At 43.8% G+C, this 14809-nt stretch overlaps 1 protein-coding gene across 10 annotated transcripts in view; it reads left to right on the top strand.

Annotated features, from left to right (window-relative positions):
• Positions 1-14384, top strand: part of CYFIP2 (cytoplasmic FMR1 interacting protein 2) — a 167728-nt gene extending 153344 nt beyond the window's left edge. For 9 of the 10 annotated variants that reach the window (XM_077326425.1, XM_077326426.1, XM_077326421.1 and 6 more), the window contains 3 exons: positions 3169-3407; positions 4699-4846; positions 6329-14384. In XM_077326425.1, the coding sequence (XP_077182540.1) occupies positions 3169-3407; positions 4699-4846; positions 6329-6496 (555 nt within the window). In that variant the 3' untranslated portion in view covers positions 6497-14384. The remainder of the gene's footprint in view (positions 1-3168; positions 3408-4698; positions 4847-6328) is intronic. The other variant, XR_013229167.1, reaches the window with a different exon arrangement.
• The last annotated feature ends 425 nt before the right edge of the window (positions 14385-14809 follow it).

Raw genomic sequence — 14809 nt, 5'->3', positions numbered from 1 at the left:
AAATGTCTAACTAAATTGTCATGATTTCATTTGAATGTCACAGTTGTAAACTCCTATTCAGTCTGATTCACAGTTTGGAGTTTATCCTCAACAGTGTGCATAGGATTTCATTCTAAATATATATCAATATTATACTGCAAGAAAGAATAATCTGGAATCAAAAATATTATTAAGTTAATGAATGATTTCCTTTATAAAACTTGCATGGATGTATCATGTTACTCCTGGGAAAAGGTTCTCTAAAGTGGCATTTTCCTTTCATGACTTCTGTTTTTATTATGCAATAATTTAAAAATTGATCAGTCTAGTTATAGAGTTGAAAATTCCACGAGACATACCGTGTTTCCCCGATAATAAGACACTGTCTTATATTTATTTATTTTTCCTCAAGAAGACACACTATGGTTTATTTTCAAGGGTATTGTTGGTATTGTTGGTATTTAGAAATGTCAGTGCCATCAACAAAGGTGCTTGTGTGGGTGAGAGAGACCCACAGACTGTTGCTGGCCAGGGCTGGGGAGCAGCAGTGCCGGGGAGCAGCAGGTGTTTGTGGGGGGTGTCAGTGACTGGGTCAGCCAGTGCTGCCATGGAGGGGTGGAGTGCTGATGCTGGCAGCTCATCAGCCGGCGCCCGCCCACAGACGCAGAGCTCCGTGGGTGCCAGCTGGCGCGCTGGTGCAGGCTCTACCCCTCCCACCAGGAAAGCAACCCCCAAAAGGACCAGGGGAGGGAAGCGGGTGCACAGCGGGGGAAGGGGGAGAGAAAAGCGGGGTGGGGTGGAAATGTGCCGGATGTGCTCGGGGCTGGTGCCTGGGAGGATCCCTGGCTGGCTTTAGGTGCCCAAGTCTTCCGCAAAGCATCAGCTGGCGTGTTGCTGCTGGTTGTCCCTGGTTACAAAAAACGCCCTCCTCGCTGCCTCTCCTCTCCTCCTCTGGCTGCTGGGAACAAGCCGGGATCACTGCTGCTGTGCTGAGGAAGATGTGGTAGCACGCTGGAATCTGCCGCGAGGGAGGGAGGCAGGTGAGTGGCTCTTTCCTTTGTCTCCTCTTGCCTAAGCTTTTCCACCCCCCCATTTGAAGAGGGAAGAGAGAAACACCCCCAACTCAGGGCGGATTCCCAGCCCTGTGGCTGGGGGAGAGAGACCCACAATGCTGAGTAAAAAGTCAGCCGCAGCTTTACTTCTATGGCGTATATTTAGAAATCATGCTATGGCTTATGGGTATGTCTTATTTTCGGGGTATGGCTTATATCGCGCAGATACTTAGGAATCCTGCTATGGCTTATTTTATGGGTATTTTATGGGTTTCCCCTTATTTTCGGGGAAACACGGTACTGGACATCCAACTTTAGCTTGCCACTAGGGAATGAAGAATGAAACCTTTAGGGGAATATTGACACCTGATCATAAAGACATACATAGGTGCTGTAGCACAAGGAGTAACACCCACTGATCCTGTACTTTAGCATCCTCTGTTCAGAGCCGTTCTGCTGTGTTCTCTGTCAGCTGCATTCTAAAAGATCACTGGCATATATTGGATAGGCTGTAGGATGGCTGAAAGGCCAGTTTAATTGTCCCCAGTGCTCCCACCATCTCATCTTGGCATTCCGCCTCCCATTTCTGTGCTGCATATTCATATTCTCTGTCTTAGTGTTCTGTTTCCAATAGCAGCATGTAGCGTACCAGTGCAATCCTGAAGACAATGACCCTCTGCGATCCTCTTTCATTCCCTAGTGTTGCCCTGCCTATTTTGCAAAATATGGATTTTTCTAGCACTGAGTGTTATGCTAGGAGAGGAGAGACATTTCTTGCTAATACTTTAAATATGATAGCAGAAATGCAGAAGCATGCTAAAATTACCAAAAACAACTGAAATGTGTACAAAACTACCACTCAAACATGCAGTGCTTATAATGTCTCCAACATCTGTCTGATGTTAAGGTCTTTCTAGAAAATTATATTCCTAGTTAGACTTTCATATTACATTACATATGTTAAATAGGCCATCCTGAACAGTAGCTCCTATTTGCCTATCATGGACAGGGAGATTCAGATTTTAGTAGTTTGCAGTAAGCTATTTCTGTTAATAAATAAGCATGTAAGAGAAATTAAACTATATACTTGCATATAAGCCAACCCACATATAAGCCGAGGCACCTAATCTCACCACAAAATGCTAGAAAACCTTATTGACTCGCATATAAGCTGAGGCTGGTGTTTGGATAGTGGCTTTTCCTCCTCCCCTCCCCTTCCCTTTTGGGCAGGAACTTTTTTTCCTTTTCTTCCCACCCTCCTCCTTCTTTCCCCTCTACCTCCCTCTTTCCCTCTAACCCCTCTTGCCTTTTTATATCCAATCCTTCTTATCCAATTCCCTTCTTCTTAGCCGGGTGTTCTCTCAACTTTCGGTTCCTTCCTCTAGGAGTATTTTCTCCTTCTGCTCTCTGCTCTCCCTCTGAGACAGAGGCTTCAGAGCTTCCTGCAGCAGCACATGCTAGCCTTGTGGTAGGCAGTGAGGGGGAGAGGCGGAGACTGCTCTTACCTCCCCTCCCACTGTCCCTCCTAGGCTTGCTCCGTTCCTGCCTCTGCTTCTTCCGTTAAGTATACTTGTCTCCCACCCCCACCCTCATTTCTTGTATGGCAGCATTTTTTTAAAGCTTCATATAAGCCAAGGGAGGCTTTTTCAACTTTAAATAAGGGCTGAAAAACTTGGCTTATATGCGAGTATATACGGTATATGAAACACATTGCATGGTAGCCTAGCCTTCATTACGAGTCCTACAACTGGACTACAACCCAGTAACTAGCAAAGAGGAATTAAGTCAGCAACAATAAAACAATGTGCAGGAAATCTTGAAGCTAAAAATATGAAAGAGAAGCAAATTTCAGTTTCACTCTTCCCCCTTGGGATTGCTTTTTTCAAGGAGATCCTTCAAGTAATAATTATGTCAGCAAAGTACTATTTTGGACAATTCCACCTCCATAATAAAAATAGCAAACCAACTGAATGCTCTCAGGTACAAAGTTAATTTTATTTTCTTAGAAAACAAGGTAAATTCCAACCTGAAATTCATTACCTGGTGCAAAACACATCGGGGGGGGGGGTGCATGAAGATTAGAGAAGGAATTGACATCTTACCCTATTCTTATTGTTGGGCTTTTCTTCCTCTTCAGCAAATAGCCATAGCTCGTGAAGGAGACTTGCTGACCAAGGAGCGCTTATGCTGTGGCCTGTCCATGTTTGAAGTTATTCTGACCCGCATTCGGAGCTACCTCCAGGACCCCATCTGGCGTGGCCCTCCCCCAACCAATGGTGTTATGCATGTCGATGAATGTGTTGAGTTTCACCGGCTTTGGAGTGCCATGCAGTTTGTCTACTGCATTCCTGTGGGGACAAATGAATTCACTGCTGAGTGAGTAGGCCTACTCTGCCCTGGGGTGCAAAGCATTGAATTCTAATTTGCATGTATTATGGACTACCTCTCTCCACCTCATAAGGCTATATATTCTGAGTGATAGCAGACCTGTAAATGGCACTATTTGGGTTATGATTATAAATGTGAGCCATTTTACTAGACATGGCATTGTTTCTGCTGCCCATTCTGTTGTTGATCCATAAATAGGATCCTGGATTTTGTAGACGAAAATTTGTGATTTATTTTCTGAATGACTCTGGTCTGTTTGGACCAAGTGCATTGGTTGGTTCTTCTGCCTTTGGCAATGCTGTGTTCTGGATTTTATATCAGACTAGTAAAAAAGCCCATTGTATGTCTAAATACAATGGGCGCTAGCCTGTCGTTGCAGGGAGCGCCTGGCAGCGGTGTGGAACGCTGCTGGCCCCAGCTCACTCACCGGGCGGCTGGCGTGGAGGTGGTGGAGCTCCAGATTGATGCAGAGTTGTTTCAGGGTGGGGCGCTGGTTGGGCTTCTCCCCGCGGCTGCTGGGCGTCTCCTGGTTCTCCGGCAGCGGCGGCAGCGGCTTTTGGGGGCGATTGGCGGCCTTGCAAAGGGAGTGAGGCTGCCGGGCGTCTCCCAGGCCTCTCGCAGCGGCGGCGGCTTTTGGGGCCGATTCCCGGCCTGCGGGAGGGAGCGAGGCTGCCGGGCGTCTCCTGGGCCTTGCGCGGCGGCGGCAGCAGCTTGTGCGGCGGGCTGAGGTGTCGGGAGGCGCTTTGCCACTGGGGCAGGTGAAAGCGGCGGCGGGTGGGCGGCACCCAGTGTGTCGGCGGGTGAGAAGAAGCCGGTTGGGAGGGCGGCAAGGCGGGCTGCTGGTGGCCGTATGCGGGCTGCTGCCGACAGGAGAAGACACTGGTCCTGCTGGAGATGCGTCCAGCTCAGCGGCAAGTGGGGAAATGGCGGATGTGGGCGGCCAGTCCAGAGCGGGCCAAGTGGCCAATAGGGAGGCGCGCTACGCGCACCTCCCAATTGGCCACTTGGCCCTCGAGTGGCACTCGGAGGGGCCCAATCAGGAGCCGCTTCGCGGCTCCTGATTGGACGCCTCCGAGTTTTTATCCCGGACCGGTCCCGCCCTAACTCCTCCCCACAACCCCTTACTCTTTTATATAGTCCGTGGCGCCCATGGCGCCACGGGCGGTGTACAGATGCACCTATTTTGGTATAACTTAAGGAAAGAATTCAGAGCAGCTGTTTAGATTCTTATGTGCCGATGTTCTCTAAATAATTTTGCCATGTTACCTTTTCCTAATAGGCAATGTTTTGGAGATGGTTTGAACTGGGCTGGCTGTTCAGTCATAGTTCTACTGGGACAACAGCGCCGCTTTGATCTCTTTGACTTCTGTTACCACTTGTTAAAGGTGCAGCGGCAGGATGGGAAGGATGAAATCATTAAAAATGTGGTAAGTTGAGGGTGGGGAGAATGTCAGTTTATGAAGTTGTGCAGTTTGGGGGATGTGAATTGTGCAAAGGACGTGGGCGAAGATGGGAGGAGCCAATTAGTTAGCGGAACAGTGAATTGTGTAGCCAGAGAGTAACATTGTGGCTGACATGGAGCCTCTGTAGGAATGTGTCAGCTAGGAGCTTTTATGAGATCTCTGGGAGAGGCTTTGGCCAAGAGTCCCATGAAGCTTTGCAAGGAAGTCCAGCTGTATGCAATCTGTGCTAGCCTTAGCAGTTTGGGATGTATTGGGAGTACAACGTGGAAAAAGCAGCCCAGGAGTCAGGCAGGAAAATGAAAAGGAGCATTTGAGTAAGGAAGAAGTCCCTCTTCATTGCTCTGAGATATAGCAAAAGAGACAGCAGTCCTCAATAGCAGCAGTCCGCAACCTTTCGGCTGCCACGGACCGCTGCTCCGCAGAGTGGGGAGAGGGCGGCCCGGGGGCCCGCACACGCGCGGCAGCCCCAGCGCAAACACACGTGCGCAGACTGCTGCGCACGCGCGTTTGCACCCGGCAGGGGCGCAAACATGCGTGCGTGGTAGTCCGCGCATGCGCGTTTGCGCCACCGCCATGCCGGCGGCCGCGGCTTCGCCTCCCGGCCCCTCCGGGCCACCAGCAAATTGGCTGCCAAAGCGGCCGATTAGCCTGCGGCTCGGCAAGCTTCTCTTCCCTCCCCCGCCCGAAACAAGAAGCTTGCCGGGCCGCAAGCTAATCGGCCACTTCGACGGCCGATTTGCTCACGGCCTGGCGAGCTTCTCACTTCAGGCGGGGGAGGGAAGAAGCCGCGGCCCAGCGCCAAGGCCTTTGCGGCCCGGCACCGGGCCATGGACCGCAGGTTGGGGACCACTGCTCAATAGTATGGGTAATAAAAGGAGGGGTGCAATCCTAAACCGAGTTGTACTTTTCTAACACCATTGAAGTTACTGAGCTTCAAAAGGTGTTCTCAGTTCAGGCTTGTACTACAAATCATGTGTCTCCAAGACTTGGCCATATCAGTGAGACAGGCATTCTATGACTTGACAGGTATCACACTGCCAGAGTTTCCAGTCAGTTTTGCAAGGTGAAGGAAGGCCAAGTGCTTTGCCTATATGTTTCACTCTGCTTGCTTATTTGTCAAATAAGAGCGATGTTCTCAAGTTCCCATGCAGACAGGCGCAAATTGTTATTATAACTGTAACTAATTTGCATTGCTAATCAATACATAATTGGTGAAAAGTAGGTCAAATATGTCAGACTGCTGTCTCAGCATATGCTCCCTGCTAGTTGTCTGATATGCAATATCATATGAGAAGATGTCAAATTATCTCTGCCTACTAGAAGCTGGAACAGACTGGGCCATGCATTCATCCTTCCAGTTGATTTTGTGACTTCTTTCAGTGCTAGGCTAGCTGCAGAATGAGATCAGTAATTTTATCTGACTTTGCCTTCCTTGTCTCTTCATAGCCACTTAAGAAAATGGCTGACAGGATCAGGAAGTACCAAATTCTGAACAATGAGATTTTTGCCATCTTGAACAAGTACATGAAGTCAGTGGAAACAGACAGCTCTACAGTTGAGCATGTGCGTTGCTTCCAGCCTCCCATCCACCAGTCCTTGGCCACCACATGTTAAGGAGCCAGTGAATGAAAAGCGATGATAATATCCTTGTCTCTCCATTTGAAATTGGTGAAGGGAGAGAACCTGGACCACAAGGAAGGTCTGGAAGAGAAAACTGGAAGAACACAGATCTGGCAGTAATGCAGACTTGGATGTAATGAATATAAAGAATGCATTTCCTTAGAAGGTCCTGTTTGAATGCATGTTCTTCTATAGTATCCTTCTGGTTGGTTTTTCCCATAATTTGATAATATGATGAAAAGGAGCATAATGTGGTTTTTCTTCTGTGGTATTTCCTTTTGTGGTGGCCTAAAGCCACTATATATGAAGCACAAAACCCTGTGGTATTTAGTCAGGGTTCCAGTTAAAGCAGCCAGTGTTTCGAAGTGTTGCAAAACTTCTGTTCAATGCACAAAAAGCAGGAACAGAATTCCAGCTTGATATGACCTAATGATTTAATGACAGGAAGTGCTTAAAGACCCTGTTATATCAAGAAAATCATGTTTCTTTAGAATCTGAATAGCATGTTATTGTTCATCTAGAATTAGCAGGTATTGGCATGAGCATGTTTCCTTCTGCCTTTCTAGAACAATTTGTGCTAAATTCAGCCCAACAGTAGAATCTCGACAAGATAAAATCAGACTCGAGTAGCACCTTTAAGACTATGAAGATCATAGTCTGACGAAGAGTGCTTGCACTCGAAAGCTCACACCCTGAATAAATATTTTGTTGGTCTTAAAGGTGCTACTAGACTCTGATTTTATTGTGCTACTTCAGACCAACACGGCTACCCATTTGAATCTCGACAAGATAGTCCTCTCAAATTTTGCCTTGAGTAACTTTACCGTGGTTATTCAAGATCTTACACCAATGTTTGTCAAAAGTTCCTTTCTCAAGCTTTAGCATTTTAAACAACCAAGGAGCTTCACATGAAATCAAAAACTTCTTAAGTTTTTAAAGAAATATTAACACACTAAGCTGGGTATCATTCTCTTTGGAATAATAAGAGCAAGCATTACTGGTCCATGTCTCAGGAAAGTATATGACATTTGGTAATTAATTCATGATTCCACATTTAGGCTTTGGTAATGAAAAGGAAACAAAATTTAACTCCTTGTAAGAGATAAGAACAAGAAGAGCCCTCCTGCCTCAGAATAGTAGTCCATCTAGTCCAACAGCCTATTTCATACTGTGGTTACCCTGAATGGCCAACAGTGACATGGAAACCAAGGTTCTCTCCTTCTTTTGCCTCTTATTCATTCTTTCTGCTTCTTGTCATTTTAACAATTTTTAATCCGTAAGAGGACATTTTCTATTATATCATGACTGCTAAGATTACTTAAGGATCTTTGGTGTGGTACTTTGTTAAAAGCATCACTCTTCTCCACACGTTTGTTAACCATCTCAAAGAATTCCGAAAGGGTGGTGAGGCAGGACTTCCCTTTTCAGAAGCCATGTTCATTTTCCCTCAGCCAGCACAGTTTTCCTATGGGTTTAAAAATAATCTTTTATAATAGTTATGGGATAAACATTAAAATAACCATTCAAACAATGCATAGAACTGTAGGTGCAGAAGGAATCCATCCAACTCCTCAAACCTCTTGCTACCCTATGAACCTAAGAGAGCATACAGTAGAATTTAGCTATCGGACTGTCTCCCACAAGAGGGAGGAATAAGCAAAGTGTCTCACCAAAGAGATGCCTGTAAGTCAGTGAACAAGCTTAGAAAGAAAGCAAGAGTTTTTAATATTCTGCCAAAACATTGCCAAGGAGTAATAAAATAGTCACTGCTGCATCCAGCCCAGGGAGAACGTCTTACCAAGGCCAAATATTAGATCCTGAGAGTAAAAGTCACAGATTTCTACAGAACCATACAAGAACTGAATACATGTCAAAACAGATGACCGATCTTAAGAGGAAAAGAATCCTTTCTATTAAATAACCAAAAAGCACCAAAACAAAAATTTTCTGCCTTCTTTGTGGGGTTATTTAAAAATTGTAATAAAATTGAAATAAAATTTAGGTTGTTCTGATATTCTGCAATGAAAAAGATATAACTTTGTTTCCTCCTCCTTGACTTGTTAGTTTTAAGTTTTCAAATCAAAAATTTTTAAAGGTGCTATGGAAACATTTGAAATTCAGGGGCAATTCCCTGTGAAATACTAAATTGTACCTGGAAGTACTACTGTACAAACCCAAATAAGGTGAAAATAACTACAAGAGAGTTCAGCCCTATAAAACTTCCTGGTGGCTTGTGTCCTCCATGATCAATGTCACGACCCAAGGAATGCAGTCCTAATTCCCTCAGTACTCAAAAAAGGAGACCATTTAGAACAAAACTCCAGCTATTCTTTATTTGAAGGAACAATCGGGAGCATAGAAAAGAAGTCATAGTACAGGCAAGGTTATTGTTGAAAACACTTCCCTCGGGAGGGGCAAGGCCAGTTATACCTTTGAACTCCCCACCACCAAGATTACGCAGGGGAAAGTCCATCCTCAAACCATTTGTTTTAACACAGAGAGTGTGAAAATGAGTCACAGTCTGGTTCACCAGCAACTGGTGTGAAAACAACTTCCTAGTTATCCTGATATTCACACTGATGATGAATATGAAGTGTTTTCACCACTGCTCCTCAGTGTTATTGTGGCCAATGCAGAGTACTTTGGTCTGTCAATCAGCACAAGATTGCTGGTGTTTGGTTTCTCACAGTACAACAATGACAGGTTTTTGGAATACAGAACTAGGAATGTTTTTCCCCGGCTGACAGAACATGAAGTGTTATTGTTGTTGTTGTTAGTTGCGAAGTCATGTCCAACCTATTGCGACCCTATGGACAATGATCCTCCAGGCCTTCCTGTCCCCTACCATTCCCTGGAGTACATTTAAGCTCGCACCAACTGCTTCAGGGATTCCATCCAGCCACCTCATTCTCTGTCGCCCCCTTCTTCTTTTGCCCTCCATCGCTCCCAGTATTAGACTCTTCTCCAGGGAGTCCTTCCTTCTCATGAGGTGGCCAAAGTATTCGAGTTTCATCTTCAGGATCTGGCCTTCTAAGGAGCAGTCAGGGCTGATCTCCTCTAGGACTGACCGGTTTGTTCGCCTTGCAGTCCAAGGGACTCATAGGAGTCTTCTCCAGCACCAGAGTTCAAAAGCCTCAATTCTTTGATGCTCTGCCTTCCTTATGGTCCAACTTTCACAGTCATACATTGCAACTGGGAAGACCATAGCTTTGACTAGATGCACTTTAGTTGTCAGGGTGATGTCTCTGCTTTTTAGGATGCTGCCTAGATTTGCCATAGCTTTTCTCTCCAGGAGCAAGTGTCTTTTAATTTCTTTGCTGCAGTCCCCATCTGCAGTGATCTTGAAGCCCAGGAAAATAAAATCTATCACTACCTCCATTTCTTCCCCATCTATTTGCCAGGAATTGAGGGGCCGGATGCCATGATCATAGTTTTCTTGATGTTGAGTTTCAAGCCAACTTTTGCACTCTCCTCCTTCACCCGCATCAAGAGGCTCTTTAGTTCCTCTTCATTCTGCCATTAGAGTGTATCATCTGCATATCTGAGGTTGTTAATATTTCTCCCTGCAATCTTAATCCCAATTTGTCACTCCTCTAACCTCACCTTTCTCATGATGTGCCCCGCATACAAGTTAAATAGGCAAGGCGACAGTATACAGCCTTGCCAAACTCCTTAATTTTGAACCAATCAGTGATTCCATGCCCAGTTCTTACTGTTGCTTCTTGACCAGCATATATGTTTCTCAAGAGACAGATGATGCTCTGGTATTCCCATCTCTTTAAGAACTTGCCACAATTTGTAGTGCTCCATCCAATCAAAGGCTTTAGCATAGTCAATGAAGCAGAAGTAGATGTTTTTCTTGAACTCCCTAGCTTTTTCCATGATCCAGCGTTTGTTGGCAATTTGACCTCTAGTTCCTCTGCTTCTTTGAAATCCTGCCTGTACTTCTGGAACCTGAGCCATATAGAAGGGCGGTATAGAAATCAAATAAAATAAAATAAGTAAAATAAAAAGTTCTCGGTCCACATATTGCTGGAGCCTAGCTTGTAGGATTTTGAGCATAACTTTGCTAGCATGAGAAATTTGTGCAATGATGTGGTTGTTTGAACATTCTTTGGCATTGCCCTTCATTGGGATTGGAATATAAACTGACCTTTTCCAATCCTGTGTCCACTGTTGAGTTTTCCAAATTTGCTGGTGTATTGAGTGTAGCACTGCATCATCTTTTAAGATTTTGAATAGTTCAGCTGGAATGCTGTCACCTCCACTAGCTTTATTGTTACTCAGACTTCCTAAGTCCCATTTGACTTCACATTCCAGGAACATGAAGTAGAAACCTCTTAATGTTCTTGCTCAGATACAAAATTTTCTGTATGAAATAAAGGGAGTACTATTGATTATTAGCACGAGGTATATCTCCTTTGACAAATCTGTGTGTTTCCCTTAAGGCTGTTTGTTTCCCTTATGGTTGTCCTCAGATCCATTTCCCACTGGACCTCAAGCCAGCCTAATTCAAGAGTGTTTCCACTGTGGCATTCCTGGGGTTAGCAGGATTCCCTTTCTCTTTCCCCTTGCTTGGGAAAGGACAATGGGGAGACTCCACTCTCTGCAGGAAAGGAGCAGGGGCTGAGGGTCACACTAAGCTTTACAGTGTTTAGAGATTTTTCCGGGAGCAGCAAAAGCACTTCCCCCAGCAGTTCTCACATTCCAAAATAGTTGGGGGGTGGGGAGAGGTAGGAGGCCTCAGTGGAACAGGCTTCCTCGGGAGGTGGTGGGTTCTCCATCTTTGGAAATTTTGAAACAGAAGCTGGATAGCCATCTGACGGAGAGGCTGGTTCTGGGAAGGCTCAAGGGGGTGGCAGGTTACAGTGGATGAGCTATAGGGTTGTGAGTGTCCTGCATAGTGCAGGGGGTTGGACTAGATGACCCCTGAGGTCCCTTCCAACTCTATGATTCTATGATTCTATGAAGGCCAATATCTATTTCCGCAGTACCTGATAGATATCCTCCTTGCCAAGCTTGGTAAGCATTTGTCAGCTATGATTGCTGAGGCAGTTGTTCAAACTACAAAATACTTGTTGTAGTCTGCTATACAGACCTTAAAGCAAGTGTCAGAAGAGTCACCTGAAGACTCTGACTTTGTAAGGAACATTAAGCAAAGAGGCCCCAAGTGTGAAGAGAAAAGGATTATCCTCAATTATGTCTCATCCTAAATTTTTGTTAGAACAAGTCAATGTTTCTGGGGAATAGGCATGGCTGATCTAGTTTAACTTTCTTTACTCATCCCAGCAGCCTTTGAGAAACACAAAACTGGACACAAACTGGACAAGCCTGCTGATATTCATTACTTTTTATTCTCATGTTTTGACATTGGTGGTCAATCACCAGATGAAGATACCAAAAGTATAAATGATGTTTGCTTTAAGAATTTCTAAAACTTAAAAAAACAGATATTGTCAGTACCACTGGTATATGTTACCATTCATATCTAATGTTTTATAAAAGAGTAAACTGAAGACTCATAACTCAAAATTTTTCAGATCTATAAAGTTAGTTTGTGAGGTTTTCACAATGATATCGTAGAGGGGCTACTATTTACCCCCTGGTGAGAATATGTAGCAGAGAAAGAGTGGGTTAACCTCAGGGTAATAATTTTAGTCACTATGTGGTAAAAGCTCAGGGTAAATTAATTATTTCCTAGATTTTAAATCAACATCTATTAGCATAATAGGAAATTTTTTCCCCTGAGATTTTTTTAATTCCTTGCAGTACATCCCAGTGGCCTTCATTAGACATTCATCATATGATAGTTCCAGTTATTTGTTATGGGCTACATAATGTTCCAGTCAAAGAGTAAACTGAAGAGATCAGGTTTTCACCATGCCAAAAAAATGGAAGACCTAATTCAGCAATTATCAAACCATGTGCTAGGACATGTTGGTGTCCCTCAAAAACATCACTGATGTATCATGAGAAGTACGTAAATAAATTACATAATTGAAGACTTTGAAGAACTCAGAGTACCCATCTGCCCTCCATATAGTCTCTGTACAATTCACTTCTCTGAACTGACCTCCTGTAGAGGCAAACTGAGAGCTGTAATGTTTATATGTTTCTGCAACAGCTGTGAATGGATGATTCCATCACCTGAAGAATCACCTGAAGACTCTGACTTTGTAAGGAACATTAAGCAAAGAGGCCCCAAGTGTGGAGAGAAAAGGATTATCCTCAATTATGTCTCATCCTAAAACTGGGGTGCTGGTCTCAAAAGAAGCATGAGTAGAAGCATGAGTAGAAGCATGACCAATGTAGAAACCAATGTAGAGAAGCCATACTTAGCTGAGTGTATGTAGTTCGTAGTCATACAAAGGCCACCTTCCTCTCTCCCCACCATTGGTTCCCTGCCATCACTCTTCCACTCTTGATTGTATTTAACTTCAAAGTACGATCACTACCAGTACGAAGGAAACCACAAAGATGTGTATCACAGTGTAAGAAAATTCTAGAAGTATAAGGATAAACCAGGCCAGAGGGCAAATTGCGGCTGTGCTAATGAACTACCAGGGTCTGTCCAGTTTATAAACAGTCCAGTCACTGAAGGTTTAGTGACAACCTAAAGAAAGAGCAAACTATGTTCACTCAATCATGTTCTTTTTCCAGCAGTGCTTGGCAGGAGTATGAATGGTCATATTAATTCTTCTCCTCTTATGTATTCTTCTGGTTTTATTGATATTTGTCTAATTGAGAACATGAGCAAGGTGTTGTTTTAAAAATGTTTAAAGAAAACTTTGCATAATAATGTCAAATGTACCATATTTGTATGAAGAATTGTCCAGGACTTTTGTACAACAGATTTACATTTATTTATGGTGCGGTATCTTTCCAGTAGTGATCAACTATGGTGTTTGAATTTTTGATTCATATTCGCTAAGCAGCTGAAATGATATGTATTGTTTTGTAAAAAAAAATTGTTCCTACATCCTTGGTCAGCAGACATTTTGTTTTTCATTTCCATTCAAAATGCTTCTGTAATGATAAGAACACCTTGTGTGTGACAACATAAATGACCTGTATTTCAGCATCCAATGTGTACAGCAAAGCTGGGATGAATCCTGTTAACAACAGGAAAATAAAAGTTGGATCATAAATTGTGTCAACCCCAAGGCTTGGAATGAAAATTGAAGAACTGCTTGTATTCCATCCTAATGCTTATGTTTTGTGATAAGCGTCAAATCAACCTGAACCAGCGTATGTTGGTGCTGACTTCCTGAAGTTAGATTTGGGGATTCAGACTTTTCCAACTGCTGCATCCTACCATGTGTCAATTGCCACTGTACTCACTATTAATATGTTCATAGTGCAATATTAAGTCACAATAGGTTTACGGGTTTTTCTAATGGTGATGAGGATGCAGCACTATGTATTCTAACAAGGGATGCCTTAAAGTCCAAGTTCATGGGGAGTACCAACCAAGCCCAAACTTTTCAATATAAACAATCCACATTTGAAAATATTCCTCTGGGCATACCCCTACAAATATTATTTAACCTAGAAAAGAAAATTGAAAATGAAAGATTTGATCCAGAAATCTTTCTAGGAATGTTTAAACATGAGCTACGCATCATCATTTCTATGTTCTGGCTATCAGGCCTAACCAGACGTGTCAGGCTTCAGCAGTTGTTCACCATGCCTGAAGGGGGAGAGAAAGAATTTGAAGGTTATTTTTTTATTATTATTATTAAAATTTTGATGCTTTATTGAAAGTTGTGTTGATGTTAATGTTCCATGTAAGTTATATAATGTTCAGTGTAAACCGCCCAGAGCTGCAGAGAAATGGGCGGTATAGAAATCTAAATAAATTAAATAAAATAAATAAAATAAATGTGAAGAGGTCTTTACTATTTTACCTAGACAGAAGGGCTTCTAGCAATTTCCATTCCTTCCTGAGTGCTACCTTGGTAGCTCAAGGAGGAGACTAGCCTCAGCACAGACCATTTCTAGATAACTTGAATAAAACTTTGTTGGTTTTAAAGCTGATACAGGACTCAAAATTTGTTCCTTTTCTAGATGGACAGTCTTGGCTATTCGGGGCAGGACAGTCTCTGGAGTTTTGGGAGCATCCTACATAGGTGCATGCAGCATCACTACCATTCTGGTGAGGCACTCTCTTGGAGGACATCTGCCAAGTAGCAATGTGGTCTTCATCGAATACCTTTGTCAAGTACTATTTTGTGGGCATGAATGCAAGACAAGACTCAGCAGTTGGCATACCTTAAGTCGGTTCCATACCAGCGCCGCTGCTCCAGA

The sequence above is a fragment of the Paroedura picta genome, chromosome 3, assembly GCF_049243985.1.
Source record: "Paroedura picta isolate Pp20150507F chromosome 3, Ppicta_v3.0, whole genome shotgun sequence".
Classification (NCBI taxonomy): domain Eukaryota; kingdom Metazoa; phylum Chordata; class Lepidosauria; order Squamata; family Gekkonidae; genus Paroedura; species Paroedura picta.
Note: the sequence above shows the minus strand (reverse complement) of the source record. Positions and strands in the feature narration are given on the sequence as shown.